Below are 25,802 nucleotides of genomic sequence, written 5' to 3'. Positions count from 1 at the left end.
ACCTTGTTGGTGTCGCAACTGTGCAGCCTGGGTGGCTTTAATCTCTAGCCTGGCTGGGTTTAGTCTTGCTCGCCTTGTTTGTTCTGGGGGCTGCCGTCTCGCCGCTGAGCCCGCCTGTTGCAAGGGCGTATGCTGTAACTGGCTCTGTGTACAGCTCCCCACCAAAACAAACCATGCAGGCTCATTAAGCAGCTATATTTAAACAGCCCAGCCTGGCTTAGCAGGAGCTTGCTCACCAGCTAGGTGAGCAGTTGTGTGGCTCACTGGAATACCACCTTGTCATTGCCAAAAAGCAGCCTCCTTCCAGCAAGGAGAGTGCAAATCCCTTATTCTGGAGCAGGCAGCTAGTGTCTCGGGTGAGGTACGGTGTGCTTGGCACCCTGCTCCCCCAAAACAGCTGGGCTCCAGCTGCTCCGTCAGCCCTGCAATGCCTGAGTTTCGATTCCCGCAGGAAGCGAGCAGTGAATCAGCCCTGCGCTGTGGGCCGAAGGGCAAGGTTAGCTCTGGGCGCAGCTATGCAAAGACTAAGTTTGGGTGGTGTCTGATTCAGCCTCTTGGAAACTTCCGTCATTTTTCTGGGAAGGAAGGCGCTGCTCTGTGCAGGCGGCTGGGCTTGACAGCCGGCCGGGAACGCCCCAGCTGGCTCGGGCATAAGCTTGAGAGCAGCAGTTGCCTGTTTTTGGAAGAAAAACTCTCCAAGTTCCTCTCTAAGCACAGCGGAGACAGAATGCTTCACTTAACACGAAACTCATCAGTCCTAAACTGCAGCGGTGGCTGAAAGCAGTCAGGCGGCCTCACCCTGCGGGATGCGGAGTCTTGCTGAAGATTGGGCGAGATAGGGATGAAGTGACCGCTTCCTGCAGCTCGCCTCTTAAGGCGCTGCGGAAAACAAGCTGACAGCTCCAGCACGCCATGGAGCAATTGCCTCGGCATTTTTTTCTTGCTGCGTCTTCCTTTTCAGGCTATTTTCGGCCTGCTCTCGCTATTCAATATCTCGGAGCCCGGTGAGGCCCTCATGCAAAGCTGGGCCTTTGCCATGGAAATATGCAAACAGCTTCGCAGAGCGATTTCCCCCTCCACTGTGGGGCTGCTCTGTTTCTAGGTGCTGGGTGTAAAGGGTGTCAGTTGTTTTTGCTTCCTGGTAACCGTATCTGCTGCAAAGTCGGTCTGATAAAGATTGTCTCCGAGCTGATAGGAGGAGCTTCCTGTTCCTCTTGAATAAGGGCTTTTTGGAGTTTAAAAAAAAACATTGCAAGGCTTCGAATTCTTGGAAGTGCTGGTGTAAATAAAGGGGGAAGTTAAAGCACCCTTTATAGACTCCTGGTGTTGGCTGGTTGTGATCCTGGAGCTGCTGCTCTTTTTTGGGGGGGGGAGAATCGCTTCTCCTGGCTGCCCTTGGCTTCATCTGTCTTGTCCCCAGGACCTTTGGGAGCTGAATGTGCTGCACAGCAGCCCCTTGACAAGGGTTTTCCCCACGGAGGGGAGGCAAAAAGGTTGCAAAAGCAGCACTGTCCGCTTTCCCCACAGCAGCCTCCAGCCAAGCACCCCCTCTTTGTTTTTATCCTCTCCCCTGTCCCCGTTTCTCCCTTGGGATCCTTCTCGCCAGTGTTTGGGCTTAGATTCACAGTGCATTTATGGGGAACCGCTGCGGTGAGCTTCAGGCGGCTGCGTGGGCTGCAGAAACGAAGCTCTGCTGCTTCCTCTTCTGCAAAAAGCTGCGAGCGGGGCCTCGAGCCTGCTCGCGAGAGCCTGCGGCCTCGTTCCCTCCGCCGGGGCCGTCGCGCCTCGCTGCCTCCACGCGAGGTTTCGCAGCGGGGGGGAAAACCGATGCGGTGGCGGAGAGGATGTTTAAAGTTCACATTCTCGGGGCTGCGAGGGGGCTGCATGCAAATGCCCAAAATCCCCTGGCGGGTTTTGCAAAGCTTCGGTGTGCAACCCCGCTCGTCTTGGCCTCCCGCTGCCTGGAGGCGGGTTAAACCTTTGCTCCTGGGGCTGTGGCACTCGGGTGGCTTTGAACAGGGAGCTCGGGGCCTTTCCCAGTGCGTCGCGGGCCCAACCCTGGGAGGGAGGAGGAGGGGAATTTTTCTTCTGAGCTATTATGCAAGCAGAAGGCTGGAAAAAAAAACCCTAATTCCTGCCATTTTTGGCTCTGTCGCGGCAGCCCCGCTCCGGGGGCCGCAAGGCAGCTCTGCAAACACGAGCGAGGGCTGCGATAACGCGGTCGCTTGGAAACGGCCGCAGAAATGAGATGGAAATGACCTTTTCTTTCATGGAAGCCAGCAGCTTCCCCATCCCAGCCCTGCTTCCAGCCGAGTCGCAAGGGTTCCCTGCCCGGCTCCTCCGCGCCCCTCGGGTGGGATCCCGCAACGCTCGCTGCCCCGCGCCGGGGCTCCGGCTCTGGCTGTGGCTGCCGCCCTTTGAACCCGCCAGCCGGGCGGCGAGCGCTTGAAAGCGGCCCCATCTGCTCGCGCCATAGCTTTCGGCTGAGATCATGGCTCGGCGCTTCCTGTAACGGGAGCCTCCGCGCGCCGCCGCTTTCCAGGGCCCAGAGGGCTCTTTTTTCCGCCCGCCTTCCCGCAAATCCCCTTATTCCAGCTCGCGGAGCTCGGAGCTTCCCCCGAAATGGTGCAAATCGAGTCCCCTGAATGGTGCCGATTCCCCCCGATCGCTGCCTGTGCTGGGTGTTTTCGCACTGGCCCTGGCCAAGGAGGATTCCTGCGCCACGGCTCCGACCGGGCCCCGGGCAAGCTGCCTCCCACCTCGCCGCCTTTCTCCGACGTGTAATTATGGCGCTGGGTTGTTCCGGGCTGCTTCCCCCCCCCCCCCGGTTAATTCCTTTCCTCCCTTGGGGGAAAGGGATGAAGGTGGCCGGAAGGTCTCGGAGGTGCTCAGCCCCATCCCAAAAACGGACGTAGCAAAGCACAGTGGTTTCCCCTTGGAAAAAAAAACCCGTGGGGTTCGAGCCTGGGGAGCGAGGGGGCTCCCGGACGCCTGGGCCCCCCCCCCCCATGCCCCATCCCGGGGCTTGACTCGCAGCCCCGACCTCCTCGTGTCTTGCAGGTCCCTGGCGCGGAGCCCGGGCGCGAGGCGATGCCGGCGGGTCCCCGAGGAGCAGGTGAGCCGGGAGCAGCGGCCCGCGGGCGGGCGGCATTCCGGGAAGCGCGCGGCCCCCGCCCCGCGAGATAACCAGCCCCCGCGCTTATCGCTCCGGCCACGTGTGCCGGCGCGTGGGGCTGGGCCGAAACGACCCGGGTGGGGGGGGGAACCAGGGTGCCGCCCCTGCCGGGTGCCTCGAGCGGCCGGTGGGTGCTGCCGGTGGGTGCTGCCGGCGGTGGGTGCCCCGGCGCGGGGCGCGTGAGTAATCCAGCCCCGGAACTTTTCACCGACACAAATATTTGGTTGTCAGCAGCAGCAGTGGGGGCAGGAAGGGGGGTGGGGGGGGGCAGAAAAGCAGGAAGCAGCCGAGCGGTTTGACGCACTGCTGTCACGAGCCCGCCAGGCCTCAGCTCCCCCTGCTGCCGCGCACCATGGGGCTGGGAGGGCTGCTGGAGGGGGGGGGGGGTGTGAAGAGGAGGAGGAGGGAGGAAGGCAGTCCCTGGGTGTTCCCCCCCCTCCGGCTCTCCCCGTGCCGTGGGGGACTGTCCCCAGGGCCCTGCGGCTCCAAACAGCTCCGGGAAGGATGTGCATCCGCCTTTCGGCAAGGCAGGAAGGTCGGGGAGGGCCCGGACACCTGGGCTCTTTTCCGCCTCCTGGGAAAGCTGGAAAACCCTCCGGGGGGGGGGGGGGGGACACGCGGGGATGCCGGCAGCCCCCCGGCATGTCCTCGGTGTCCCCAGGTTGGGGGGGGATTTACGAGGGCAAATCCGGGCCGGATTGGGAGCCCGTTGCTGTTCGTGGGGACTTTCCGGGTGAGCGAGGGGCTCGCGCACGCCCCACGCGTGGGGGTTTGCTCGCGCGTGGGGGTTTGCACACGTGTGGGGGTTTGCACACGCGTGGGGGTTTGCACACGCGTGTGCGCCCGCCCGCCCCCCCCCCCCAGGAGAGCTCTGCCCAGCAACAGGCGCCGCTAATAGCAGCAGGGGAAATCACGTGGCCCCTTCCAGGAATGCAGGCGGCCGGCTTGGCCCGGGCCCAGTCCCCCCCCCCCCTCCCGGGGGGGACCCGCGGAGGGTGACGTGCTCGGGGACACCCCGCTGCCACCGCCGCGTCCCCCCAGCCCCCGTCGCCGGGCCGTCCCCGATCCCCTGCTGCCCGCCACGCGCACACGCCAGCGCACACGTCAGCGCACACGCATGTGGCCCTGCGCACGGAGGTGGCTGCGGTGCCCGGGCAGGCACCTGGGTCCCCCCCCGTCCCCCCGACCACCTCGGGGGCTGGGGGGGGGTGCGTGGGGGGGGCAGGGGCACCCAGGGGCCACGAGCGTGGGGGCTGGGGAGGGCTGGGGAGGGGGTTATGGGGCCTATAGGGGGTGGGTATGGGGTGGGGGGGTATAGTGGGTATAGGGTTGTGCATGGGATATGGGGGTATAGGGGTGCATATGGGATATAGGGGTTATGGGGTATAGAGGTGCATATGGGATATAGGGGTGCATATGGGATATAGGGGTGTATATGGGATGTGGGGGTATAGGGGTGCATATGGGATATAGGGGTTATGGGGGGTACAGGGGAGCATATGGAGGGTGTTTACAGGGGAGTATAGAAAGTGAATGGTATATAAGGGATTTATAGGGTCTATAGGGTGTGGGGGATATAGGGGATGTTTATGGGGGTGTAGAGGTATGCATGCATGAGGGGGTTATAGAAGGTAAAGAGTATGTATATGAGATATAAGGAGTGTTTATAGGTGGTATAGGGTCTGTGTATGGGGTATATGGGCTGTTTATAAGCAGGTATAAGGGTGTGTATGGGATATGAGGGGGTTATAGGGGGTATAAGGTGTGTATGGGGGTGTCTATGGGAGTATAGGGTGTGTATGGAATATGGAGGGTGTTTATGGGGGTACAGGGTGTGTGTATGGGATACAGGGGATGTTTATAGGCTGTGTATAGGATATGGAGGGCTTTGGAGCATATGGGATATGAGGGATTATAGGGGTATAGGGTGTGTATATGGGATACAGGGGGTATTTATAGGGGTCTGGGGGTATGTATGGGATACTGGGGGGTGTTACAAGGGGTACAGGGTTTTGCATGGGATATGGGGGGTTATAGAGCATATAGGGAGTGTGTATGGGCCATAGGGTGTGCACAAGGAGGTAGGGACACGTACGGGCCGGAGGCGTGTGCGTAGGGGGTGCCACGGCCCTATAGAGCGCGCGCGGGGCCTCTTTATAGGGCTGCAGGCTGCGTGCATGCCGTACAGCAGGCGTGCAGGGGGAGCTATAAGGGGTGCGCACGTATGTGCGGTGTAGCGTGTGTAAATAAATCGCTATACGTGCTACAGGGCGTGTGTGCGTGTGGTTTTATATCGGCGACACAGGGTGTGCGTGCGGTGCAGGGTGTGTGCGTATATATATACACACACGAGCTATATATATATATGTATATATGCACGTATACACGTGCATATAGTTATTACCACGGGGCTGGGTGGGGGGATAGGGGTCGGGTGCAGGAGGTCCAGGCTGCGTATAGGGGGCTGGCCGGGCTGCAGCCCCCCGGCGTGGGGCGGCGTGGGGCAGTATGGGGCCGGCGTGGGGCAGTATGGGGCCGGCAGCACCCAGCACCCAACCCAGCCTGCGAAGGGGGCGGCGGGAAAGCGGACGAGGGCGGCCGGACCCGCGAAACCATCTTTAATAAAAAATAAATTAGATTTGCCCGGAGGGGCGAAGCGAAGCCCCCCCCCCCGCTCCCATGGGCCATAAACATTTATATACCCGGGAAGGGGGGGGGGAAAAAGGGAGAAAACACCCAATTTTCCATAACACCCCCCCCCCATGGCATCGGCCACCGTCGGGGCCGAGCTGGCTTTCGGTGGGGTCCCCCCCGCCGCCGTGGCCGTTCGGGTCGCCCCCGCTGTGCCCGGGGGGGGTCGTTGGGGCGGCGGGGGGCTACCGGGGGGGGGCGGCGGTGGCCTGCCGGGGGGGGGCCCGGGCGCAGGCGGCGCAGCAGACGCTCTCGTAGTAGGGGTAGACGCAGAGCCGGGCTTGCACCACCGCCGCGCAGCTGGGCCACTCGTCCCGGCAGCCGGCGCCTGATGCCGGCCGGAGGGGAAACTGAGGCACGGCCGGGTCCAGGCCTTGGGGGGGGGGGGTTTTGGAGAGGGGGGGGCGCTTACCGGGCTCCGGGGCGCAGGGCTGGGTGTTGCAGGGCCGCTGGCTGGCGGGGCGCCGCTGGGGCGGGCAGAGGGTGCTGAGGGTCTTGTTGGGGCTCAGGCAATGCACCTCGCGGGCCTGCAGCCCCCCCTGGCACGAGTGGGAGCACTGCGGGGTGGGGGGGGGGTTGGTGGGGTGGGGGGGGGTCTGGGGAGGTGCCCCCTCCCCCCCCGCGGGTGGGGGTCCGGGGGGGCTGGGGGCACCCCGTGGGTTAGGATCTATGGGGCTGGGGGGCACAGGGGGCCCTACTGGCAGGGATGCATGGGGCTGGGGGGCACCCCATAGACAGGGGGCTGGGGGGCTGGGGGGCACAGGGGACCCCATGGACAAGGATCTATGAGGCCTGGGGGCCCAGGGCACCCTGTGGGCAGAGATCCGTGGGGCTGGGGGGCACAGGGCACCCCTTGGGCAAGGATCTATGGGGCTGGGGGGTGCAGGGGACACCATGGACAAGGATCTATGGGGCTGGGGGGCACAGGGCACCCTGTGGGCAGGGATCTGTGGGCCTGGGGGGCAGAGGGAACCCCATAGGCAGGGATCCATGGGGCTGGGGGGCACAGGGAACCCCATGGGCAAGGATCAATGGGGCTGGGGGGCCCAGGGCACCCTGTGGGCAGGGATCTGTGGGCCTGGGGGGCAGAGGGAACCTCATAAGCAGGAATCTATGGGGCTGGGGAGCACCCCATAGACAGGGATCTGTGGGGCTGGGGGGTCCAGGGCATCACATGGGCAGGGATCCATGGGGCTGGGTGACACAGGGCACCCCATGGGCAAGGATCTATGGGGCTGGGGGGCCCAGGGCACCCCCCGGGGCCGGGAGCCGTGGGGCCGGGCGCGCGGGGGGCCGCACTCACGGCGCTCCAGGCGGTGGCGAACCAGCGGGGGCCGCAGGCGGCGCCGGCGCAGGGCTGCAGGGCCGGGGGTCGCGGCAGCGCCGCACACGCGGCCCCCTCGGCCACGGCGGCCTCGGCGCCCAGCTTGCTCACGCAGATGACGTCGCGGCGCCGCGTGCCCGGCCCGCACTCGGCCGAGCACTGCGGGGACGCAACCCCAATGCGACCCTGATGCCACCCTGATGCCACCCTGGTGACATCCCCAACGCAACCCCATGCATCCCCAATGCAACCCCGACGGCGCCCTAATGCCACCCTGGTGCCACCCGTGATGCCACCGCTGGCGCTGCCCGGTGCATCCCTGATGCCACCTCCAGTGCCGCCCCGATGGTGCCCTGATGCCATCCCTGACGCTGCCCTGATGCCATCCCTGGTGCCACCTCCAGAGCGACCTCCCCCTGATGCCACCCCCAATTCCACCCATGTTGCCCTCACGATGTCACCCCAGTGCCACCCTGATGCCACTCCAATTCCACCCTTAATGCTAACCCAATGCTGCCCCCCAGTGCTGCCCCGATGCCACCCCAGTGCCACCTCTGCTGAGACCCTGGTGCCACCCCCTCCCCAATTCCACCCTGATGCTGCCCCCTCAATGCTCCCCCTGTGCCACTCCAATGCTGCCCTGGTTCTACCCCCAATGCCACCCCGATATTGCCCTGATGCCACCCCCAACGTCCCCCCAAACGCCACCCCGACACTGCCCTGATGCCATCCCTAATGCCACCTCCAATGTCCCCCCAACACCACCCCGACACTACCTTGATGCCATCCCTAATGCCACCCCACTGCCACCCCCAGTGCCCCCCTGCTGCCACCCCCGGCGCCCCCCCTGGCCCCGCTCACCGGGCTCCAGGGCCCCGTGTACCACCTGGGCGTGGGGCGGCAGGGCCCGCTGTTGCAGGCGCGCATGTCGGGGGGCTTGGTGCCCGCGCAGCTCTCCTCCGGCAGCCCCTCGGCGCCGCTCGCCAGGCACACCACGGCGCGCCGCTGGATCCCCGGCCCGCACTCGGACGAGCACTGCGGCGGCACGCCCCCCACCACCCCGCGTCAGCCGGGCGCCTGCCCTGCGCTCAGCCCAGCATCCTGCCTTGTCCCCAGCCCTGCGCCCGGCCTTGCACCCAATCCAGCATCCCACCTTGCATCCAGCCCTGCGCCCTGCCTTGCACCCAGTTCTGCATCCTGCCTTGCACCCAGCCCTGCGCCCAGCCCAGCATCCCGCCTTGCGCCCAGCCCTGCACCTGGCCCTGCACCTGGCCCTGCACCCAGCCTTGCACTAAGCCCAGCACCTGGCCTTGCACCAGTCCAGCATCCAGCCCTGCACCCTGCCTTGCACCCAGTCCTGCATCCTGCCTTGCACCCAGTCCTGCGCCCAGCCCAGCATCCCGCCTTGCGCCCAGCCCTGCACCCAGTCCTGTGCCCGGCCCGGCATCCCGCCTTGCACCCTGCCTTGCACCCAGTTCTGCATCCTGCCTTGCACCCAGTCCTGCGCCCGGCCCAGCATCCCGCCTTGCACCCAGCCCTGCACCCAGCCCTGCACCCAGCCTTGCCCTAAGCCCAGCACCTGGCCTTGCACCCAGTCCAGCATCCCGCCTTGCACCCAGCCTTGCACCGAGTTCTGCATCCTGCCTTGCACCCAGTCCTGCGCCCGGCCCAGCATCCCGCCTTGCGCCCAGCCCTGCACTCAGCTTGGCACCCAGCCCTTCACCCTACCTTGCACCCAGCCCTGCACCCAACCTTGCACCGAGCCCAGCACCCAGCCCTGCACCTTGCCCTGCGCCCAGCTCAGTGCCCAGCCCTGCACCCGGCCCTGGACTCAGTGCTGCATCCAGCCTTGCGCGGAGCCCAGCACCCTGCCTTGCACCCGATCCTGCACCCAGCCCCACACGCAGCTCAGCCCCCTGCACCCAGCCCAGCCCGCAGCCCCCCGCGCCCCAGCCCTGCGGCGCTGCGCCCTGCGCCCGGCGCCGTACCGTGTCGCTCCAGTCGCTGTGGAACCAGGAGCGGGCGCAGGGCCCCATGTCGCAGGCCTGGCGGGTGCTGGGCCGCTGGGCGCCGGGGCACTCGGTGTCGCTCAGCGGGGCGCCCTGGGTGCTGACGCAGCGCACGTGGCGGGTGCGCTGGCCCGGCCCGCACAGCACCGAGCACTGCGGCACGGCGCACCGTCACCGTCATCGTCACCGTCACCGGTGCCGCTCAGGGTGCCCCCCACCCTGGCACAGGGGTCCCCCTTGGGGGGTCCTGCACCACCCTGGGGTGCTCAGCCCTGCCGGTGCTTGGTCCCAGTACTGCTGCCTGGTACCAGTGCCCAGTGGCAGTGCTGGTACTGGTGCTCAGTGCCCGGAGCTGGTGCCCAGTGCTGCTACCCAGTACCAGTACTGGTGCCCAGTGCCTGGTGCCAGTACCAATGCTCCAGTGCCCAGGCTGCAGCCTGGTGCCAGCACCGGTGTCCAGTGCTCAGTGCCAGTACTGGTGCCCTGTACCCAGTGCCACTACTGGTGCCTAGTGCCACTACTGGTGGCCAGTACCCGGTGCCAGTACTGGTGGCTGATGTTAGTACTGGTGGCCTGTGCCCAGTTCCAGTACTGGTGGCCAGTGCCCTGTGCCAGTACCACTGCCCAGTGCCAGTACTGGTGCCCAGTGCCTGGGCTGGTGCCCAGGGCCAGTAAAGTGCCCAGTGCCTTGGCTGGTGCCCAGTGCCCAGACTGGTGCCCAGTGCCTGGGCTGGTGCCCAGTGCCAGTATCAGTGCCCAATGCCAGTACTGGTGCCCAGTGCCCAGACTGGTGCCCAGTGCCCGAGCTGGTGCCCAGTGCCAGTATCAGCGCCCAACGCCAGTACTGGTGCCCAGTGCCCAGACTGGTGCTCAGTGCCTGGGCTGGTGCCCAGTGCCAGTATCAGTGCCCAATGCCTGTACTGGTGCCCAGTGCCCAGACTGGTGCTCAGTGCCCGGGCTGGTGCCCAGTGCCAGTATCAGCGCCCAACGCCAGTACTGGTGCCCAGCGCCCAGGCCGGTGGCGGTGGCGGTGGCGGTGGCGGTGGCCGCGGCGGTGGCGGGGCGGCTGCGTACCGCGCTCCAGTTGCTGTGCACCTCCCAGCGGCTGCAGGCGCGGAGCTGGCAGGGCCGGGTGGCAGCGGGCCGGGGCAGCGGGGCGCAGCGCTGCGGGTGCACCAGGGTGCTGCGGTCGGCGAAGGCCTGGCGGCACTGCAGCGGGCGGTGCTGCGCGCCCGGCCCGCACGAGCGGCTGCAGGGCGACCACTCGCCCGCGTCCCAGCTGCCGAGAGAGGAGCCGGGCTGCGCGGGGGGCACGGCTGCACCGGGGGGGGGGGGACAGATGTGCTGCGGGGGACAGATGTGCTGTGGGGGACAGCTGGGCTGGGGGACGTGGATGTGCTGGGACATGGCTGGGATGGGGACATGGCTGGGGACACAGCTGGGATGGGGACATGGCTGGGCTGGGGACATGGATGCACCAGGGGGGACAAATGTGCTGGGGGACAGATGTGCTGCGGGGGACAGATGTGCTGCGGGGGACAGTTGGGCTGGGGACACAGCTGGGCTGGGGGATGTGGATGTGCTGGGACATGGCTGTGCTGGGGACACGGCTGGGATGGGGACATGGCTGTGGTGGGGACATGGCTGCACCAGGGGGAACAGATGTGCTGGGGGGGACAGATGTGCTGGGGGGACATCTGGGCTGGGGACACAGCTGGGCTGGGGACACAGCTGGGCTGGGGGATGTGGATGTGCTGGGACATGGCTGGGGACACAGCTGGGATGGGGACATGGCTGGGATGGGGACATGGCTGGGATGGGGGACACGGCTGCACTGGGGGGGACAGATGTGCTGGGGGACACAGCTGGGCTGGGGGACGTGGATGTGCTGGGACATGGCTGTGCTGGGGACATGGCTGGGATGGGGGACATGGCTGTGATGGGGACATGGCTGTGATGGGGACATGGCTGCACCAGGGGGGACAGATGTGCTGGGGACAGATGTGCTGGGGGGGACAGATGTGCTGGGGGGGACAGATGTGCTGGGGGACAGCTGGGCTGGGGAAATGGATGTGCTGGGATATGGCTGGGATGGGGACACGGCTGGGATAGGGACATGGCTGGGCTGGGGGACACAGCTGGGCTTGGGACATGGCTGTGATGGGGACATGGGTGTTGCTGTGCTGGTGACACAGATGTGCTGGGGGGCACAGCTGTGCCGGGGATGTGGCTGTGACGGGGACATGGCTCTGCCGGGGACATGGCTGTGCTGGGGGGGACATGGACATGCTGGCGGGGGGACACGGCTGTGCTGGGGACGTGGCTGTGACAGGAGACACAGCTGGGCTTGGGACATGGCTGTGCTGGGGGGGACACGGCTGTGCCAGGGTGACCACAGCCGGGGCGGTGGCAAGGTGACCGTGGTCACGGCCGGGGCGGTGGCAGTGGCGGTGGCGGCGGTGGCAGCGGCGGTGGCGGGGGGGACACACTCACTAGGGCGGGCAGGGCTGGGTGTTGCAGGGCTCGGGGGCCGGGGGGGGCCGGGGGGCCCCGGCGCAGCGCTCCTCGGCCACCTCCTCGTGCGACCGCCGCGACACGCACCGGAACAGCGGCTGCCAGGAGCCTGCGGGGACACGGCGGCGTCACCGGGCCCCGCCACCCCCGGGCACGCGGATGGGGACGGGGACAGGCTGGGGACACCCAGGCGAGGGTGCCGACGGGGACAGGGATGGGGACAGGGATGGGGACAGGGGTGCTGGGATGGGGACAGGGACAGGGACAGGGACGGGGACAGGGATGGGGACAGGGATGGGGACAGGGGAGGTTCCTGCCGGCCCATCCCGTTCCCAGGTTCCTCCAGCAGGGGGTGCTGTGCACCAGGCAGAGCTGGGAACTGGGAGCACTGGGAGCACTGGGAGCACCGGGAGGACTCGAAGCACAGGAAGGGGGGCACTGGGAGCACTGGGAGCACTGGGAGGTTGTGAAGCCCGGGGAGGGGGGCACTGGGAGCACTGGGAGCACTGGGAGCACTGGGAGGTTGTGAAGCCCGGGGAGGGGAGCACTGGGAGCACTGGGAGCACTGGGAGGACTCCAAGCACAGGGAGGGGGGCACTGGGAGCACTGGGAGGACTCCAAGCCCGGGGAGGGGGGCACTGGGAGCACTGGGAGCACTGGGAGCACTGGGAGCACTGGGAGGACTCCAAGCACAGGGAGGGGGGCACTGGGAGCACTGGGAGCACTGGGAGGACTCCAAGCCCGGGGAGGGGGGCACTGGGAGCACTGGGAGCACTGGGAGCACTGGGAGCGGGCCGGGGGCCGCACCTTTGCCGCAGGTGGCCGAGCAGCGGGTGGTGCCGACCCGCTTCCAGTAGGCGCCGGGGTCGTGGCGGTGGCTGCCGTCGCCGTCACCATCACTGTCGCTGTCACCATCGTGGTGGCGGTGGTGGCGGTGGCGCTGCGGTTGGTCCTCCTGCCCCGAGGCCCCGGTGACGGGCGGTGGGGCGGCCCCGGGGGCGGCGGGGGACATCAGCGCCACCTCCGGGGCCACTGCCGTGAGGGCGCCTGCGGGCAGCGTCAGCCGCCGGGGACACGGCCAGGGACACGGGGACAGGGAAGGGGACAAGCAGTGCCCAGGGGGACGCAGTGCCCAGGGTTGGGGACACGCGGTGCCTGGGATTGGGACATGGTGCTGGGGTTGAGGACACGGTGCCAGGGTTGGGGACACGCGGTGCCCAGGGGGACGCGATGCCCGGAGGTGGGGACACGCGGTGCCGGGGTGGGGACATGCAGTGCCCGGGGGGACCCAGTGGCCAGGGTTGGGGACACGCAGTGCCGTGGTGGGATGTGGTGGCCAGGGGTGGGGACACGCAGTGCCTGGGGGGGGGGGGGACACGGTACCGGGATGGGGACACGCAGTGCTGGGGACATGCAGTGCCCGGGGTGGGGACACGCAGAGGCTGGGGGAATGCAGAGGCCAGGGTTGGGGACACTATGCTGGGGTTGGGGACATTGTGCTGGGGTTGGGGACATGCAGTGCCCGGGGGGGGGGATGCAGTGGCTGGGGTGGGGACATGCGGTGCCCGGGACTGGGGACATGTGGTGCCTGGGGGTGGGGACACGGTGCCAGGGTTGGGGACACACGGTGCCCGGGATTGGGGACCCGGCGCCCTCACCGAGGTGCTGGGGGGCGGCGGGGGCGTCCGGGGGGGCAGCGCCGTCACCCAGGAAGAACTGCCAGGAGCCGCCGGCCGTGTCCTGCTGGAAGAGCATCTGCGACAGCGGGATGTGGGTCCCTGTCCCCCCCCACACACACCGGTCCCCTGTCCCCCCCCCCCCGTTCCCCCAGCTCACGTAGACGTCGAGGGGCTCGGTGGTGGGGCCGGGGGCGCTGAGCGCCTCGGCGGCCCCCGCTGAGCGCCGGTACTCGAAGACGGTGCCGGCGGCCTCGTAGCGCCCCGGCGGCTCCGCGGCCCAGTTCCCGTTGAGCAGCGGCTTCCCGGCGCGGCTCCGCAGCGCTGCCGGCACAGGCGCCGTGGGCCACCGGCCCCCTCGGGCGACGCAAAGTCCCCTTGGGCGACGCGCCTTGTCCTCGTGCCGTGCACCTTGTCCTCGTGCCATGCACTGGCCCCTCGTGCCATGCACCTTGTCCTCGTGCCGTGCACCGGCCCCTCGTGCAACCCACCAGCCCTTCGTGCAAGGCCCCTTCCCATCGCGTGACACCCCCACCTCCTCGTGCGACTCAAACGTCCCCTCGTGCGACGCAAACGTCCCCTCGTGCGGCGCCCTGCTCCCTCGTGCAACACCCCAACTCCTCGTGCAATGCCCTGCTCCCTTGTGCAATGCCCAGCTCCCTCGTGCAACACCCCAACCCCTTGTGCAACACCCCAGCGCCTTGTGCAACACCCTAACCCCTCATGCAATGCCCTGCTTCCTCATGCAACACCCAGCTCCCTTGTGCAACACCCAGCTCCCTTGTGCAATGCCCCACCTCCTCGTGCAACACCCCAACCCCTCGTGCAACGCAAACATCCCCTCACGCAATGCCCTGCTCCCTCGTGCAATGCCCCAACCCCTTGTGCAACACTCCAACCCCTTGTGCAATGCCCCAACCCCTTATGCAATGCCCAGCTCCCTCGTGCAACGCCCAGTTCCCTCGTGCAACACCCAACTCCCTTGTGCAACACCCCAATCCCTTGTGCAACACCCCAACCCCTCGTGCAATGCCCTGCTCCCTCGTGCAACACCCCAAACCCTTGTGCAATGCCCAGATCTCTCGTGCAACACCCCAACCCCTTGTGCAACACCCCAACCCCTCGTGCAATGCCCTGCTCCCTCGTGCAACACCCAGCTCCCTCGTGCAACACCCCAACCCCTTGTGCAACGCCAGCTCCCTCGTGCAACACCCCAACCCCTTGTGCAACACCCAGCTCCCTCATGCAACACCCCAAGCCCTTGTGCAACACCCCAAGCCCTCATGCAATGCCCTGCTCCCTCGTGCAACACCCAGCTCCCTCGTGCAACAGCCCAACTCCTTGTGCAATGCCCTGCTCCCTTGTGCAACACCCCAACCCCTCGTGCAACACCCTGCTCCCTCATGCACTGCCCCGTGCCCTGGCCGCGCCATGGGTGCCCCCCGCCCCGCGGCCCCCCCCCCAGCCCCCCTGCACCGCCGCTACCCAGGTAGTTGGGGCTGGGGGCCGCCTGGGCCACAAGGATGCGGGTGGCTCCGGCGGGGATCTCCAGGATCTTGCGGTAGCCGAGGGGGGCGCGGGTCTCGCTGAAGTTGCCGGCGAGCAGGCGGCAGGCGCCGGGCGCGGGGGCCGAGGCCAGGACGCTGTCGCAGCGGGGCCGCTGCGGGGCGGGGGGCACGGCTGAGCCCCGGCGCGCTCGGCGCACCCGCCGCGCAGCCCGCCGCCCCCGGCGCTCACCAGGCAGCGGCCGCCCACGCAGACGCCGGCGCCGCAGGGCGTCCCGTCCCGCGCCGCCTCCGCGTGCCGCACGTAGAAGCGGTAGCCCACGGGCCGGCAGTGCAGCTCGCAGCCCTGCGCCCCCCGCGCTGCGCCCGCCGCCCGTCAGCGCCCCGGCCGCAGCGGTGCCCCACGGCGCGGAGGTGGCCGTGCCCCACGGCGCGGCGGCCCTGGGCGCAGGGGCCCCCCGCGGAGCCCCTCCGGGCACATCCCGCCTCCCGGCCAATCCCCTGCCACCCGCCTCCCGGCCAATCCCATCCCACCCGCCTCCCAGCCAATCCCCTGCCACCCACCTCCCAGCCAATCCCATCCCATCCCACCCACCTCCCAGCCAATCCCCTGCTACACTCCTGGCTTCCAGCCAATCCCATCCCACCTGCCTCCCGGCCAATCCCCTGCCACCCACCTCCCGGCCAATCCCATCCCACCTGCCTCCCAGCCAATCCCATGCTATCGCTCCTGGCTCCCAGCCAATCCCATCCTACTGCTCCCAGCCCCTGGCCAATCCCCTGCCACCTGCCTCCTAGCCAATCCTCTGCCACCATTCCTGGCCATTCCCTGCCCACCCACCTCCCAGGCAATCCCGTGCTGTTGGTCCCGGCTCCCAGCCATTCTCATCCCACCCACCTCCCAGCCAATCCCCCGCTACCACTCCCAGCTCCTGGCCAATCCCTTCCCACCTACCTCCCGGCCAATCCCCTGCCACCCTCCTCCCATCCCACTGCTCCCAGCTCCCAGCCAATCCCGTGCCACCCTCCTCCCAGCCAATCCCATCCCACTGCTCCCAGCTCCCAGTCAATCTGCTGCCAACCCTCCTCCTGGCCAATCTGCTGCCATCCTCCTCCCAGCCAATCCCCTCCTACCACTCCTGGCTCCCGGCCAATCCGCTGCCACCCTCCTCCCAGCCAATCCCATCGCACTGCTCCCGGCTCGCGGCCAGTCCCCTGCCACCCTCCTCCCGGCCAATCCCGCGCCGCCGCCCCGGCTGCCGGCCAATCGGGGCCCTACCCTCGGGGAAGGGCTCCCAGCGGTAGCGGCGCCCCAGGAATTCCCGCTGGTCCAGGGCGGCGCACTGCAGCTCCGGGAGGGCCGGCTGCCCCGGGGGGCAGGCCTGCGCCACAGCGCGCCGTGGGGCCCGCGCCCCACGGATACCTGCCCCACGGACACCCGCCCCATGGACACCCGCCCCATGGACACCCGCCCCACAGACACCCAACCCACAGACACCCAACCCACAGACACCTGCCCCCATGGACACCTGCCCCACGGACACCTGCCCCACGGACACCTGCCCCATGGACACCCGCCCCATGGACACCCGCCTCCACGGACACCCGCCCCATGGACACCTGACCCCGTGGACGCCCACCCCACGGACACCCGCCCCATGGACACCCAGCATGCGGACACCTGCCCCCATGGACACCCACCCCACAGATACCCAACCCACAGACACCTGCCCCACGGACACCCGCCCCACGGACACCTGCCCCCATGGACACCTGCCCCATGGACACCTGCCCCCATGGACGCCCACCCCACAGACACCTGCCCCCATGGACACCTGCCCCACAGACACCCGCCCCATGGACACCTGCCCCACGGACACCTGCCCCCATGGACACCCGCCCCACAGACACCCAACCCACAGACACCTGCCCCCGTGGACACCTGCCCCCATGGACACCCGCCCCACAGACACCCAACCCACAGACACCTGCCCCCATGGACACCTGCCCCACGGACACCTGCCCCCATGGACGCCCACCCCACGGACACCTGCCCCACGGACACCTGCCCCCATGGATACCCGCCCCACAGACACCTGCCCCATGAACACCTGCCCCACAGACACCCGCCCCATGGACACCTGCCCCACGGACACCTGCCCCCATGGACACCCACCCCACAGCCCCATGGCCACCCACCCCCATGGACACAAGGCCCCGCGCCCCACAGCCCCATGGCCACGTGCCCCCCCAGCCCCCCAGGGCAGTCCTGCCCCACAGCACACCGTGGGCCCCGCACCCCACAGCCACGTGCCCCACGGCCCCACCACCCGCCACTGCCCCCCCCCCCCGGGCAGCCCCACCTGCAGGTGGCAGGCGCGGAGCTGCTGGCTCTCCCCGGCGCAGGTGACGGTCCCCGGCCCCACGGCGTAGAGGCTCCAGCCCCCCGGCCCTGGGGGGGAGCCCGCCCAGGGGGGCTCGGCCCCCGCGCCGTGGGGCTGGTGCTGGCGCGGGGCCCGCGGGCGGCCCCGGCCCGTGCTGGGGGGCAGCCAGGGGTCACCCCCGGGGATGGGGGTGCTGTGGGACTTCTGGGGGTCACCCCTGGGGACACTGGTGGCCTGGGCATGCTGGGGGTCACCACCAGGGATACGGGAGCCGTGAGGATGCTGGAGGTCACCCTCGGGGACATGGGTGCCGTGGGGATGCTGGGGGTCACTCTTGGGGACGTGGGTGCTATGGGGGTCTTGGGGGTCACCACCAGGGCTGTGGGAGCTGTGAGGATGCTGGGGGTCATCCTTGGGGACATGGGTGCTATGGGGGTCTTGGGGGTCACCACGAGGGATACGGGAGCCTTGAGGATGCTGGAGGTCACCCTTGGGGACATGGGTGCCGTGGGGTTGCTGGGGGTCACTCTTGGGGACATGGGGATGTTGGGAGTCACCACCAGGGCTTTGGGAGCTGTGAGGATGCTGGGGGTCACCCCTGGGGACATGGGCACCATGGGGATGCTGGGGGTCACTCTTTGGGACATGGGGATGTTGGGGGTCACCCTTGGGGACATGGGTGCTATGGGGATGTTGGGGGTCACTCTTGGGGACATGGGTGCTGTGGGGATGTTGGGGGTCACCACCAGGGCTTTGGGAGCTGCGAGGATGCTGGAGGTCACCCTTGGGGACATGGGTGCTGTGGGCATGCTGGATGTCACCTATGGGGACACGAGTGCCATGGGGATGTTGGGGATCACCCTTGGGGATATGGGCACCATGGGGATGTTGGAGGTCACTCTTGGGGACATGGGGATGTTGGGGGTCACCACCAGGGCTATGGGAGCCATGAGGATGCTGGGGGTCACCCTTGGGGACATGGGTGCCATGGGGATGTTGGAGGTCACTCTTGGGGACATGGGGATGTTGGGGGTCACCCTTGGGGACATGGGTGCCATGGGGATGTTGGGGGTCACCACCAGGGATACGGGAGCCTTGAGGATGCTGGAGGTCACCCCTGGGGACGTGGGCGCCATGGGGACGATGGGGGTCACCTCTGGGTACCTGAGAACCATGGGGCTGCTGGGGGTCACCCCTGCGGCCGTGGGGACGTTGGGGGTCACCCTTGGGGACACGGGGGCCATGGGTCTGCTGGGCTTCACCCCCATGGCCACGGGGACGTTGGGGGTCACCCTGGGGGACCTGGGCACCCTGGAGAGGTTGGGGGTCCCCCCCAAGGTGCCGGGCGCCGTGGGGCGGGTGCCGGCGGCGCCGTGGGGCCTCGTCGGTGAGCAGCGGCAGGGCGAAGGGCGCCTTCCCGTAGCCGTAGCGGCCCGGCCGGACGCCGTGGGGCCGGACGCCGTGGGGCCGGGCGCCGTGGGGCGGCGGCGTGGGGGCGCCGGGCCGGAAGAGGGGCAGGGCGGCGGCGCCGTGGGGCGGCGTGGGGGGCAGGCAGGCGCGGGAGCGTCGCTGCAGCCCCGGGCCGCAGGGCTGCGAGCAGGCGCCCCACGCGCCCCACGGCGCCCACGCGCCCCACGGCGGGCCCGGCCCCACGGGCTCCTCGGCCGCCTGCTGCTGCTGCCGCTGCCACCGCCGCCGCGGCGGCACCTGGGGGGCACAGCGGGCGGGTGGCGGCTGCCCCACGGCCGGCCGCCCCATAGACAGCCACCCCGTAGCTGCTCGCCCCATGGACATCCCATAGCCACCTGCCCCATAGGCACCTGCCCCATAGACACCCCAAACCCACTCGCCCCATCACCACCCACCCCATAGACATCCCATAGCCCACCCACCCCATAGGCACCTGCCCCATAGACAGCCCAAACCCCCTCACCCCATAGACACCCGCCCTATAGACACCCACCCCATAGGCACCTGCCCCATAGACACCCCAAACCCACTCGCCCCCATTGTCACCCACTCCATCGCCACCCACCCCATAGACACCCCATAGCCCACCCACCCCATAGGCACCTGCCCCATAGACACCCCAAACCCCCTCACCCCATAGACACCCACCCCATAGACACCTGCCCCATAGGCACCTGCCCCATAGACACCCCATAGCCCACCCACCCCATAGGCACTTGCCCCATAGACACCCCAAAGCCCCTCACCCCATAGACACCCACCCCATAGACACCCGCTCCATAGGCACCTGCCCCATAGACACCCCAAAGCCCCTCACCCCATAGACACCCACCCCATAGCCCACCAGCCCCATAGACACCTGCCCCATAGACACCCCAAACCCCCTCACCCCATAGCCACCCACCCTGTAGTCACCCACCCCATAGCCCACCAGCCCCATAGACACCTGCCCCATAGACACCCCAAACCCACTTGCTCCATAGCCACCCACCCCCATCGCCACCCACCCCATAGGCACCCGCCCCATAGGCACCCGCCCCCTAGACACCCCAAAGCCACCCACCCTGTAGTCACCCACCCCATAGCCCACCCGCCCCATATGCACCCACCCAGTAGGAACCCTCCCCACAGGCACCTGCCCCTTAGACACCCACCCTGTAGCCACCCACCCAAAAACACCCACCCCACAGCAATCATCTGCCCCACGGCAATCATCTGCCCCATCCCTCCTGCTCGCAAAGCCGCGGCGGCGCTCGCTGGCTGCAAACCCCGGGGACGGTGTGGGGCTGGGGGGGGGGGGGGGGGGACCTGGGCCCCCCAGCATCACCCCCGTGGCCCCCCGGCGCCTCGCCAGCCCCCTCTTGCCCCGGGCGCCGTGGGGAGCCTTCCCGGGGTGTCCCTGCCCCGGCAGCACCCCCTAATCAATGGGGATGCTCTGGGTGTTGGGGACCCCGGGATGCTCCGGGGCCATGGGGATCCCAGGATGCTCTAGGCCACGGGGACCCCATGGACCTCGGGATGCTCCAGGGCTGTGGGGATCCCAGGATGCTCTAGGCCACGGGGACCCCATGGACCTCGGGATGCTCCAGGGCTGTGGGGATCCCAGGATGCTCTAGGCCACGGGGACCCCATGGACCTCGGGATGCTCCAGGGCTGTGGGGATCCCAGGGACCCTGGGGTTGTGGGGACCCCAATATGCCATGGGGCCATGAGGACCCCGGGGTCCCACCACCTTCCCGGGGTTCCCTTCCCTAGCAGCACCCACAGTCCATGGGGCTGCTCCAGGGCTGCAGGGACCCTGGGATGCTCCGGGGCCATGAGGACCCTGAGATGCCCCAGGTCACGGGGACCACAGGGACCCCGCTGCCTTCCCAGGGCTCCCTTCCCCAGCAGCACCCCACAAGCGATGGGGATGCCCTGACAATGTGGGGGACCCCGGGATGCTCTGGGATCTTGGGGACTCCCTGGGGTCCCCCGGCCCCGGACTCACCTCCCCGCGGGCCGGGCCGAGCTGGAGCAGCGTCCCCAGGAGCGCCGCGCAGACGCCGGCCACGCACAGCCTGCACGGGGCACCCGAGCCGTGAGGGGCCGGGGAGCAGGACGGCCCCACGTGGTGGTGGGGCCGGCGCCCGTCGTGGCAGTGCAAGGGGCCTGATGCCACGGGGATGGGCACGCGGGCAGGGCTAGGGCACGGGGAGAGGACAGGCCAAGGGGAAAGGGACTTGGTGTTGGACCCTCACGGCCACGTCGCGGAGCGGAGACAGCGGGGAGGAAAGAGGGAGGCCTGGGATGCACACATGGAGGGATGGGTGGAGGACCTGAGGGTGGATGGTCTAGGGAAGGAGAGATGATAGAAGAACAGATGGATAGATGATGTATCTGGGAAGGGACGGGTGGAGCTAGGAATGGAGATGGATGGATGTGGAGATGGATGGAGTATTGGGATGGATGGATCCAGGTAAAAATGGATGGATGCATGCATCTGGAGATGGACAGAAGGGTGGATGGATGGCTAGATGGAGCATTTGGGGAGGGACTGGTGGATATGGAGATGGACTTACAGGTGGATGGACAGATAGATGGAGTGTCTGGGGATGGATGGATGGATCTGGAGAGGGAAGGATGGCTGAATCTGGAGATGGTCGGACGATAGGATGGATGGATAGGTACACAGGGTGTCTGGGTGGCTCTAGGGAAGGACAGATGGGCGGATGGCTAGATGGACAGACGGATAGTGGTACCTGCCGAGCCAGCCCGCGTGCCAAGCTCCCATCGCTTGCAGACTCCCCTCCTCCCGGGCGGACGCGCTCACTCCCGCGGGCCTCGGCCGGCCTTCAGCATCGGCTCCGGCGGGATCTCTGCAATCAAAGCCGAGGAATAAATAACCCCGGCACCCGCCGGGAGCGACGCCAGCCGGAGGGGGGGGGGGTCCCGTCCACCCCCACCCCCCCAAAACCCGCCCCCCCGGCCCCAAAATAAGCCCGGCGGCTGCTCGGGGTGGGTTTTACCCTGGCGAGGAAGAGGATTAAGCATCCTCCCCCCCTTCCCCCCCCCCCCGGCGCCATCCGCGCTTGGAAAAAAAAAAAAACTCCCGGAAAGCTGGAAAACATCAGGCCCCAGCAGGACGTTTGCTCGGCACGTCGGGAAGCGGCGGCGGGGCCGAGCGGGAGCCGCGGCCGGGGCCGGGACATCGGCACCGCCACCACCGCCGCCGCCACCGGGCCAGATGTTTTCGGGCGGCGCGGGAGCGGAGCCGGGGGCGGACGGACGGAGCGGGGGGGATTTGCAGCCGGGGCGCGAGCGGGACTTTCTCGCGCGGCGCCGAAAAACAATGAATAAAAGCGCCGCCGGGTGCCAAGCCGGCAGAGGCCTGGCGGAAAAGCCGGCGGGATGGAAAAGAGCCTGGTTTTTCCCCTCGCCCCGGGCAAACCGGGACCGCGACGCGGAAACAGCCCAAAAAAATCACACTTTTTTTCCTCCCCCGGCCTTCCAGCCTCGGCACCAAGGGCGGGAATTAAAACCGGCGGGTGCAAAGGGACGTCCGGCTCCTGGCGCGGATCCCGCTCTTCCCGCCCTGCGGAGACGGGCTCAGGCCGTGCCAGGACTCCTGGGTCCGTCCCCAGCTCCCGCGCTCCGACCCGGGCCGAGACGAAGCCGGGAGCGCGAGCCCGAGGAGCGAGCGCCCTGCGGTCGCGCTGCCACCCGTGCACCGAGCGCGCCGGGGCTCTGCAGCCCCGCAGGCACCGGCTCCCGGCTCTCGCACGCGCCCTTCCCAAGCCGGCGGTGGGGACGGAGGCCCCCACGAGCCATCGCATCCCCTTCGGAGGCTGGATTTGGCCACCGGATGGGTCCCACCCAGTGCCAAGAGCCAGAGGCAGGGAAGGGCCGGCCGGAGGCCCCGGTGAGGCCCCGGTTTGGCCTTGGAGTTGGGCTGTGGGATTCCCGCACCGGGAAGCGGGTGCTGGAGGCACCTTGTGCCCGAGCCGGGCCGTGCGGGGACATTCCCAGCCCCAAATATCCCCCTCCCAAAAAAGCGTTCTCCCAGCAGTGCCCACCGACGTGCGGCTCCGCTCCGGAGCCTCTCCGCAGGGATGATGCTCTGCTGGATGGTTTTTTGGGGGGGGAAAAAAACCCTTTCCCGGCACTCCCTGAGGCCGGATCCTGTTTTCCCTGGAGGAACCTCCCCAAACTCCCCCTCGGGCAGCCACCGGCTCCGGGGCCCCACAAGGAGGCTGAAGCTGCCGACGGACACCCCCAATGAGGGATTTTTGGGGGGAAATCAGCCCCTGGCGGGATCGTGCCTGGCTGCAAGCGCCGGCTGCCGGAGTCGGGAGAAGCCGCCGGCCGCGGTTTCCTCCCGGACCACCCGGGTAGGCGGCGAGGCCGCCGCTGCGGCGGTTGTAGCTCCCCAGTCCGGGATGCGGCGGCGGCCGAAATCCTTGGCTCTGGCCCCAAACGGTGCCCGGGGGCCGGCAAACCGCCTCCTCTCCTCCGCCGGCGGGAGCCCGCTCGGCTTCTCCCCTCTCCCCGTTGGATCCTCTCCCTGCGCAAACACGCACCTTCTCCCGCCGGAGAAAAGAAACAGCCGGGTCTCCAAAAACAGCACTGGGAAAGCGGAGGGAAGAGTGGAAAAAAAAAAAAAAAAAGGCAGCCCGGAGGCGAAGCAGGGAACTGGGCTGCTGCCGGGATCCTTCGGCTCCAGCCGGCTCCTGCTAGCGACCGGGTCACCTTGTCCTGCCTCGCGTCCGTCCGTCCGCCTCCCCCCTCTTCCAAAGCCCTTTGAAATGAAGGAATTTGAAGTATTTTTGGATGCCACGGCGGAAGAGGGAGAAGGGATCCGCTCGCCGTTTCCACCGGCGCAGAGCGGAGCCGGAGGGGAAGGGGCGTCCGCAGGCGTCACGGAGAGGTCGGGATCAGGCCCGGCAGCGGCAGGAGCGCGAAAGCGGCTCGCGCGAAGACGGCTGAGAAACCACTTGTTGCCCGGACTGTCTATATTTGAAAACGTGCCCGGCTGGAATATCTCCCACCCCGGTGGAGGAGGGAAAAAAAAAAAACCAAACACACAACAAACACAAGCATAAAAATACCCGGGGACTTTTCCGTGCCTCCGATGGCATGCGGCGGGCACTGCCCAGTGCGCGGCCTGCCCGCCGCGCCCGGCCCTCAAAAAAGCCCCAAAGATTTTATCTGTATAAATAAAGATATAAAAATAGAGCACACAGCGGCCGGTGCGTTAGCAGCCGCCCGGCTCATTGTTTCCGCGGCTCTGCCCTCTCCGGCAGGGATGGACTCGAGGGGGGAATCGCGGGCAGGACAGACGCCCTTCCCGGGGCGTTTCGGCAGCCCCGAATCATCCCCGATCGCCCCTTACCTGCTCGCTGAGCGGACGCGGCCCCGAGGGGACGGTGATGGCCACGGGTTGGGGGGGGTCCTCCAAGCCTGCGGGTTCCCGGGGCTGCTGCGAGGGAAACGGGGGGGGGAGGCAAAGCTGGTCCCCGGGTGGCAAAAAGTGGAGGGGGGAGCCGAGGAGAGGGAGCGACCGGGCGTGGAGCGATGGGGAACGGGGCGGCAAAGGGATGGAGCAGCCGGGGGAGGATGCAGACAAGAGTCCTGGCGGCCAGAAACGTGGGGACCCGCCACCCCCCCCCCCCGCCGGACGCCGGTTGTTCCCCCTTGTCCAGGGATGCTGCACATGGAGCTGACGAAGGGCTGGGCTGGGGAAGGGGGGGGGCTGCAGGATGGGGAAGGGGGCTGAGGGCTCGGGAAGGGGGCTGCAGGATGGGGAAGGGGTTGGGGAAGGTGTTTGCAGGCTGGGAAAGGGGGTTGTGGTTTGGGGAAGGGGCTGGGGAAGAGGTTTGTGGGCTGGGAAGGGGTTTGAGGGCTGGGGAAGGGGTTTGAGGGCTGGGGAAGGGGGAGGGAAGGGGTTTGAGGGCTGGGGAAGGTGTTTGAAGGCTGGAAAGGGGGATGGCAGGATGGGGAAGGGGGCTGAAGGCTGGGAAAAGGGCTGGAGAAGGAGTTTGCAGGCTGGGAAAGGGGATGGCAGGATGGGGAAGGGGGCTGAAGGCTGGGGAAAGGGCTGGGAAAGGGGTTTGAGGGCTGAGGAAGAGGTTGGGGAAGGGGGTTGGGGGCTGGGGAAGGGGTTTGGGGGTGGGAAAGGGGCTGGGGAAGGGGCTGGAGGTCTGGGAAGGGGTTTGCAGGCTGGGGAAGGGGAATGGCAGGATGGGGAAGGGGGCTGCAGGCTGGGCCCCCTCCCCACACTGCTCTGCCCCCCCCGGGGCTCCGGCCCGGTCCCGTCCAGCCCGGGGCAGGAGGCAGCGCGGGCTGGTCAGTTTCATCCCGGACAGGGTCAGTTTCAGGTCGAAATGGTCAATTTCACCCGCCGACGGCGTCATTCCCGAAATCCCGAAAACGGCCAGTTTCAGCCCGAATCGAGTCGCTCCCGGGACCGGGACCGGGTGGCTCCGCCGCCGCCCTGCATCGCCCCCTCCCCTCCCCTCCCCGGCCCGGTGCCGGTCCCCGGTCGCGGTCCCCGGTCGCGGTTACCGGTCGCGGTTACCGGCGCGGCCGCGGTCCCGCTGCTTCTCCGCCGCGTCGCCGATCCCGGTGCTTCTTCCCCCGGTCCCGGTTCCCCGCCCCTGGCCCGGCCCCGCTCCGGCTCCCCGCTCCCAACTCCCCGCCCCGATCCCGATCCTGCTCCCGATCCCGATCCCGGCCCGGATCCCGCTCTCGCTCCCGATCCCGCTCCGCCCAGGGGGACCGGACCGGGGGCACCGGGCCGGACCGGACCGGACGGGGGGGACCGGACGGGGGTGTTTCTGCTCCCCCCCCGGCCCCCGGGCTCTGCCCCACACCTCCGCCCCCCCCCCCGGCCCCCCATGTGCTCCCCGAGCCTCCTGCCGCGACCCGGCCCGTGCACCGTCCCCGGGACACGGGGGACATCCGCGACCCCCCGGGACACGCCGGGCCTGGCCCCCCCCATCCGGGCCGCGGTGCCACCGCCGAGCCACACGCTGTCCCCACGCGCTGGGGACGAGGCCCGAGTGCCAGCGGGACG

The 25,802-nt window shown here is 68.0% G+C and overlaps 1 protein-coding gene and 2 long non-coding RNA genes across 5 annotated transcripts; all 3 read right to left on the bottom strand.

Moving 5' to 3' along the window:
* Positions 1-5,778: 5,778 nt before the first annotated feature.
* On the bottom strand, positions 5,779-18,895 carry ADAMTSL4 (ADAMTS like 4; the record flags this gene model as incomplete). Its single annotated transcript, XM_067313470.1, has 14 exons — positions 5,779-6,194; positions 6,279-6,423; positions 7,170-7,349; positions 8,052-8,225; positions 9,179-9,352; positions 10,274-10,478; positions 11,693-11,822; positions 12,521-12,760; positions 13,372-13,468; positions 13,550-13,713; positions 14,875-15,049; positions 15,127-15,254; positions 16,174-16,276; positions 17,258-18,895. Coding segments are annotated over 14 exons (3,696 nt in total), but the record flags the coding sequence as incomplete, so codon positions are not given.
* Positions 18,896-18,923: 28 nt separating this feature from the next.
* Positions 18,924-21,592, bottom strand: LOC136994656 (uncharacterized). Its single transcript, XR_010886643.1, has 3 exons — positions 21,490-21,592; positions 20,739-20,808; positions 18,924-18,985 (listed from the first exon to the last, which is right to left on the bottom strand). It is a non-coding gene; the product is annotated as an uncharacterized lncRNA (long non-coding RNA).
* On the bottom strand, positions 21,591-25,379 carry LOC136994655 (uncharacterized). 3 transcript variants are annotated; one of them, XR_010886641.1, is made up of 4 exons: positions 25,305-25,379; positions 24,120-24,206; positions 23,308-23,525; positions 21,591-21,606 (listed from the first exon to the last, which is right to left on the bottom strand). It is a non-coding gene; the product is annotated as an uncharacterized lncRNA (long non-coding RNA). The 3 variants fall into 3 exon arrangements; XR_010886642.1 differs by lacking the exon at positions 23,308-23,525; XR_010886640.1 differs by lacking the exon at positions 21,591-21,606 and having other exon boundaries at positions 23,192-23,525.
* Positions 25,380-25,802: the final 423 nt, after the last annotated feature.

This window comes from Apteryx mantelli, chromosome 31, assembly GCF_036417845.1.
Source record: "Apteryx mantelli isolate bAptMan1 chromosome 31, bAptMan1.hap1, whole genome shotgun sequence".
Lineage (NCBI taxonomy): Eukaryota > Metazoa > Chordata > Aves > Apterygiformes > Apterygidae > Apteryx > Apteryx mantelli.
Note: the sequence above shows the minus strand (reverse complement) of the source record. Positions and strands in the feature narration are given on the sequence as shown.